The sequence below is a fragment of the Meriones unguiculatus genome, chromosome 1 (genome assembly GCF_030254825.1).
Source record: "Meriones unguiculatus strain TT.TT164.6M chromosome 1, Bangor_MerUng_6.1, whole genome shotgun sequence".
NCBI lineage: Eukaryota > Metazoa > Chordata > Mammalia > Rodentia > Muridae > Meriones > Meriones unguiculatus.
The window spans coordinates 17,632,158-17,639,534 of NC_083349.1; the positions used below are offsets into that span (position 1 = coordinate 17,632,158).

At 45.3% G+C, this 7,377-nt stretch overlaps 1 protein-coding gene across 1 annotated transcript; it reads left to right on the forward strand.

The window, feature by feature from the left end:
- Positions 1-535: 535 nt before the first annotated feature.
- LOC110563316 (olfactory receptor 13A1-like) lies at positions 536-2,657 on the forward strand. The gene is made up of 2 exons (XM_021660359.1): positions 536-545; positions 1,729-2,657. The coding sequence occupies exons 1-2, from the start codon at positions 536-538 to the stop codon at positions 2,655-2,657; spliced, it is 939 nt and encodes a 312-aa protein (XP_021516034.1).
- Positions 2,658-7,377: the final 4,720 nt, after the last annotated feature.

A 7,377-nucleotide genomic window follows, 5' to 3' on the forward strand; every position in this document is an offset into this window, starting at 1 on the left:
ACATTGTGGTCACACTGCCTGTTCTCCATGACATGTAGACATCTTGGGTTCAGAGTGACAGTCACCTCCTCCTTCTACGTGAGTTTCTCCTTCCAGTGCTTCCTCCTTTTGGTCATTTATCTTCTCTTCTCTTTATTTTTCCTTTTCTCGTGTGTGTGTGTGTGATGATGATGATGATTTTCAAAAAGGTTTGGGTTTTTCCCTGAGCCATTTTAGTATATATATTAGCACTTCAATACCAGAATCACTTTGCTTCATAGTTTCAGCCTGAAGCTTTAAGTGTTTGGCCTCTATCGTCTGCTTTGTGACCTACCTGAGCCATTGATCCCTTTGATACAGAAATCTTGCCCTGCCGCCTGGCTCTGGGGCAGATCTGGATTTGTGAGAGAGTCCTGGTGGTTTTCTCTGAATCTGGTGCAGATCTCAGGGCTCAGGGACACCTGTGGCCAAAAGATTTATAGGCAGACAGGTATTGCGTCTGATATGCAGACAGAGGGAGTCTGGCAGTTCAGATGGGAAGCCTACATGCCATATGATGACATTGGGTACCTGCAGGGAATGCTAACAGACCAATTTTTTTTTTCTTTTTGCTGGGACAAGTATTGGTCCCAGATAGTCTATGGGTACCTTGGCTCTTCAGTGGGTGGAGTTGAGGGGCTATCAATAGCTCAGTCCCTGCTCTCAAGCTCAGCATTCATGGGGAGCAGGGTGGGGGAGGAGATAGGCTTCCTTGCTGAGGACATATCCTGGTGTGAGTTCTCTTTTCATGTAGCCAACAGCCCACTCATGAGATCTCCAGGATGGGTCTGGGCCTCTCAGTCCCATGGAGACACTAGAGAGGAGCAGAGCTTTTTCACTCAGGCTGCTCAGTCCACATGCTTCTTGTCCCTAGAGGACCAAATACTAAGAAACCTGTGTGATTAGAGGTAGATACGTGTGTGAAATATAGGAGAATAGGCTTGAAGCTGGGAGGGAGTAATGATCTAAATATGGAGCCTGGCTTGAATCTGTGCCCATGCCTTTCATGCTGTGTTTCACAGCCTGGCACTTTCTCTGGCAGGCACAAGCCTCTACTAGGCCAGGGAAGTTATGCCTGTCTACTCACCACGTTCATCATCCATCATGGAGTGATTTAGGGTGGTCATGGAGAAATAGGCAGTTATGTTCACAAAAGAGTTATGTCCAGTTAATTCCACAATAGCCAGGGCCACCTGAACCAGTTGCATGCCATGCTGCAACTGCTCCGTGCTTTTCTCCCCTCCAGACTCCCAAGCATGCTTCCCTAGAGCCTTTTTTCAGCCTGCCTCCAAGAAATCTGGACTGCCGCTTGATAAGACTGGTCCTATGTAGGTTCAAAAGATCTGTGCTGGGGAACAGACTGGCCCTTGGTAGACCTTAGCAGGCTGACATAGATGCTTATAGGAGCTCCTGGTCACATGGTATCACAGCACATGATTAATTAATGTCAGAGCAAACAGGCTATAGAGCAATACTGCCCACCACAGGGAAGCTTTCCTTCTGTTTTGGGTGTACTGTGTGCAGAGTGTAGCAGCTTTGCTCAGACTGTGTCACTGTACTGAGATTGATGTCATCATTTCTACAGCAACAGCACTTATGACAAGTCCACAGCTGGCTGGACCCTATGTGTGAAGACGGCTGCCCTGCACCTCATGTCTCCTTGACCACACCCACCCCTGTCACAGTAACTCCCAGGGTTTCACTCCCAAGTGGCAATGAACAACTACACGACTGTGGTAGAGTTTGTCCTGCAGGAACTCCCTGGGGGCCCTGAGCTCCAGGCTCTGTTCTTGTTCTTTTTCTTCCTTCTTTACATCCTGGCTCTTGTAGGAAACACCATCATCACCATGGCCATCAGCCTGAACCCAAGTCTCCACACCCCCATGTACTTCTTCCTTGCAAACTTGGCCCTGTTGGACATCTTCTGCACATCCACTGTTCTTCCCAAGCTGCTGGAGGGCCTGGTGGGCAAGGGCAGCCACATCTCTTACAAGGGATGCATGACCCAGCTCTTCTTTCTGACCTGGTTTCTGGGGGCTGAGCTGTTACTGCTCACTGCCATGGCCTATGACCGCTATGTGGCCATCTGCCATCCCCTGCACTACAGCCTGCTGATGAGCTGGCCTTTCTGTGTCCTGCTCGCAGGCTGTGTGTGGGTGTTTGGCTCAATCAGCGGATGTGTAAACACTGGCCTGACAGCACAGCTCAATTTCTGTGGCCCCAACCAAATTCATCACTTTTTGTGTGAAGTCCCACCACTGCTGCTTCTCTCTTGCAGCTCAACCACCCTGAACAACATCATGATTGTCATCGCAGATATTTATTTTGGTGTGATCAACTTCCTCTTGACCATGATCTCCTACGGCTTCATTGTTGCCAGCATCCTGCGCATCCGCTCAGCTGAGGGCAAGAAGCGTGCCTTCTCCACCTGCTCTGCCCACCTGGTGGTGGTCACCCTCTACTACTCTGCTGTCATCTATACCTATGTGCAGCCTGTCACTGGATCCTCCTTGGAGAATGGCAATGTGGTTTCCTTGTTGTACACAGCAATCAGCCCTACCCTGAACCCCCTCATTTACTCTCTGAGAAACAAGGATGTCAAGGTGGCCCTCAGGAAAACCTTTCCCTGTGTATTTTGAGGATGCAGAAGACACCTGTGTGACCTGAGCCAGCTGTTGATGAACTTGTTGGAACATCTGATCGGGAATCTGACACCATGGCAAGGAACAGGAAGGTACTTTGTGAGGCAGATGTACATGTAATCTGCCCCCCTTGGAGGAGCCACAGGCCATTTCCTTTTGTCAGTGTGGGCATCCAGGTTGGGATATCCTGTGTGTCTGTAGCCTGGTTGTAGTTGTCTCTGATGTAGGGTTGTTTGGTACCCTGCATTGTAGAAAATAGCCCAGACTCTGATATTGGACTAACTATTTAGTATGGACTTGAGAACTATGTCTCGTGGCACTGAGGTCTCCACACCAGTGAGAAGAGAGAAATTAAGCAATGTGGCTCCCATACCAGTGATGCCCAGGAAGGTGTGAGTTGACCCATGCATTCCTCTTCAGCCAGGAAACTATGTTGGATGCCATCCTTTTCTTGTTGTGAACTGAAGCTTCTGCAGCATAACTAGGAGATCATTCTGCCTCTGTCCTCTGAATGCTGCTGTTCACAGCACCTTCCTGGACCCCCTTTTCTCCTCCATGGAATGTCTTCTCTGGTGTGATAAACCTTTTGTTGCTTGGTGCTGTTGGTAGCAACATCCAAATGTCCAGCTGCCTATGTGCCTCTTCTGAATTCATGGGTGTAGCTCATTTTTGAAGACCTTGATTTCTTTGTTAACCTCTTGTTTTGAGTCCCTTGTTAGAATCTATTGATTTGAGCAAATATCTGTCTGTCTCATCATGATTGCTTTATCACCTCAAGAGTCTACTTATGATCCTGGAGAGCCTCCATGAATGACCTAATACCCTCCCTTGGTCTATCCTACACTATGTAGTGTGTGTGTGTGTGTGTGTGTGTGTGTGTGTGTGTCATTCATACCTGTGAATGACATGATGTTCATGGAGAGATCAGAGAACAGCCTACAGGAACCAGCTCTTTCTTTCCACCATGTGGGCTCTTAGAATGGAACTCAGGTTATCAGGCTTGGCAACAAGTGTTTTTAACTGCTGAACCATGTCACTGGTCCTGCACATTTGATATGAGGGATGTGTTTTCTATCCTGTATCTAGGGGTTCAATGTCCACACTGCCTTACTGAAAGAATTGAAGCATAGTGAGTTGCACAGGATTTATCAAGACTGCTGTGCAGTTATAACCACTGCACTGCTGTTGAGTTCTTTATATCCATTTCCTAATTTATTTCTTCATGTGTCCATCTATTTTACTCTTTTCAAAGCAAGCTGTGGACATCAATTCACTCTTCCTCAAATACTTTCATATACATATTAGAGGCACTCCTTTCTTTATAGGTTTTTCTGGCTGGGGGCTCTTGAGGTAAAATTTTTAGACAGTGAAATGTGTGAGTCAGGGTACCATTTACTGAATTTTGGCAAATACACACAGCTATGTACATGGGCTTCTTTGGAGAGTGGAGATGGTAGCCGTTAAGTTAGGATGTTTTACCCAGAGCTGCTCAACCTGAGGTCATCCCTGCCCTTTCTGGTGGTCATCACTGTTCTCATAGGTCAGCTATAGATCAGTTTTGTGTGTTCTAGACCTTTGCACAAGTGGGATCACATTCTCTTGCATGTCTCCTCTTTCACTGCATAGTTTTTGTGTTTGATTTATTAATTTTGTTTTGTGTGCATGAATGTTTTGCCTACTTGTATGTATGTGTACCCCATGCATGCCTGGTGTTTAGAAGAGGGTGCTGGATCCCCTGGAATGGAGTTACAGGTTGTTGTGAGCCACCATGTGGGGGTGGGAATAGAATTCGGGTCATCTGCAAATGCAGTAAGCAATCTCATCTGCTGAGCCATCTCTTAAGCCTCACAACAGTATTTTAATGGTTCATTCCTGTCCCCATGTAAGCAGTACTTCATCTTTTTCTGTTTTTGGCGAGCACTGGATTCTATGACTTTAACATATTTTATTATGCTGCTTCCATAAAGAACTGTGTACAGTCCTCTTCCATGGTTTCCTTTCTCTCTGGTAAGTGACCGTGAATGACCCTACAAGGGCTTCAGGGTGTGTGGGTGCTGAGTTTTGTAACAACGTTTTCATCCAGGTTTTACCTTTCACACTCCCAGAACAGTGAATGGAATTTCTAACTGCTTTTTATCACCACCTATGATCACTGATAGAAAGAGGCTCAGAATCTGAAGTCTAATCATGCCCAACTCCTGCACAGCTCCTGAGAGGCTTTCTTGGAGTGACACTGGCTGGTCTACACTTTTGTTTACTACAGAGGCCTTAGATATTACCCCTAACTACTACTTTACACCTCTGCTCTGCTTTCACGGTCATTAACACCCATTTTGAATTCTTCTTTGATGTTTGACTTAGGAAGTATTACTTAATTTCTAAATGTTGAGGTAACTCCCAGCTGGCTGTTACTGACTGTGGGGAATCACAGAGTTGGTGGCCTAGCTGGCTTGAGAGGCATGTGTCATAGGTTTCTCAGGTTAGGGTCTGTGGCTCCTGGGGCACCTGTGGGTGCCTTTCAGTTCCTGAGAAACTGAGTCACTCCCTTGGGCAGTGAAGCATTCAGGCCACCGTCTCTTTCTCTGTGTTCCCTAGAAATCAGCGAAGCTTGGAGATGCTCGACAGGACAAGCAGTGTTTGACATTAGTCTTGTATGTCCTGTATGGCTTGTGATCATCACTGTATCCTGCTAACCGCAATTGTGTTCTTCCTGGAAACTGCCAGTATGTTCTGTTTCTGATAAGGATATAAAGAGTCTGATTGCTTGTAGTAAATTTGTCTCAGCCCCAGTCTTGTTGAGTCCCCTCCACTCTGGCCTGTTTTTCTTTCTCACTGACTGTATCAGGGGACCCTGGCTCAGCATGTAATCACTGACACTTACAGTTGACTTTAATTCTGCACTGTACTATATATAACTTATATCCTTTTCAACTTGTTGAGATTTTTATGGCCTCGTATGAGATAAAATTACCAAAGGACCTCAGAAAGATCCTGTATTCTTCCATGGTTGTGTGGGGGCCTGCACCATGGAGGTTTCACTGGTCTGGAGGCTGTTAGTCTTTGTTGATGTCTGTCTCCTTGTTTAGTTTCTTACTGAGAGGACTTAATTAATCAACTGTAATAAACTGTAATAAACTTTGTCTTGTAGTTATATAATTTTTTTTCTTCATGTGATTAAACGTTCTCTTGGTTAGGCACATGAATATTTTTGGTTTTTCTGACAGACTGACTATTTCTAACATTATCTTAACTTTTTTTTTTTCAATAAGTAAGTTTCTTTATTTATGATGCTAACTTCCAGTCTGCGAATAACACTTCAATTTTATAAAGTTTCTTCAGCTTTCATTTGACTGTCAGTGTGGCAATTGTTTCATCATTTTCCTTTCTGTATGATTTATTTTTATATTTTAAGTATATATTTTTGTAGGCAACATCTATTCTGGTTATGCTTCATTCTGCAACCTGAAAACATATGCAGCGGTTAAATTAGACATCCTGACTGTTTGTACTTAATGTGGCTCTTCCATCTTCACATTTGAAAGGCAATTTTGCTATATATAGAAACCAGAGTAACTTTTTTTACTTTCTTTCCTTTTGAAATTTGCCTGCTTTTGTATCAGTTCTCCCTGGTGGGGCTGCCTTGCCTGGCCTCACTGGATGAGGATATGCTCAGTCCTGATGTGACTTGATGTGCTGGGGAGGGTTGATGTGAGGTGAGGCAGGCTCCCCTTTTCTGGAGAGAAAGGGAGAGGGGGAACTTGGAGGAGAGGAGGGAGGGGACACTCTTGAGATGTAAAGTAAATAAACTTATATGTAATAAAAATTAAAAATTAATTTATTTATTCACTTTACATGCCAATCATAGACCTCTCTCTCCTCTCTTCCCTGTGCTGCCCTCCCTTCTCTTCTCCCTATCCCTTCTCCCTTACCACTCAGAAAAGGGTGGTAGAAGAGGGAGGATACCCATCCCAGCACATCAAGTCACATGAGGACTGTGCCCATGATCTTCCACAGTGGCCTGGCAATGCAGCCATGCCAAAGGAAAGTGATTGGAAATCATACAGAGTCCATGTAAGAGTCAGTCCCAACTCCCCTTATGAAGGGACCCACATTCGGACTAAGCTACCCTTTGGGGATATACGTGAAGGGGGCCTATGTCTAGACTAATTGCAGTTTTTGCCTTTATAACCTGCCTCTGTAAAACAGGTCAATGTCACAATCTGGCTCCAGAGCCCAGATTATGCCCCAATCATGGTCAGCCTTGGGGTGTTCAATAAACCATCAATATCACCCTGAGATGAGTGCTCAAGTGGTTTGTGCAGCTCTTCTTGGGCTGCAACATTTGCAGGTTCCACTGAGATTGCCCTGTACATTCATCTACCTCTCAGGTTGATAAGTGAACGCCACCAATGGCCGGCTCCTCCATAAGGAGGTAAGCTTTTGATGGTTTCTGTTTTGTTTCTGGTGTGGTCCAGACCTTCGGAGACTGAAAACTGAGGCACTGGACATGGCATTACTCTTTAAGTCTGGTGGCAGGGCACTCCCTGATTCTCCATTTGTTGAAAGAGAGAAGATTATGATCCATGACTTCGAATTTGACTGGGATCCTCATCCAAGAGTCTTCACATACAGAGCTCTGTCTTTGAAACTTGGTTTTGTCAGCGTCTGTCCCACGTTGGCCAATTTATGCCTGTAGTTTTGTTTGATTGCTCAACTG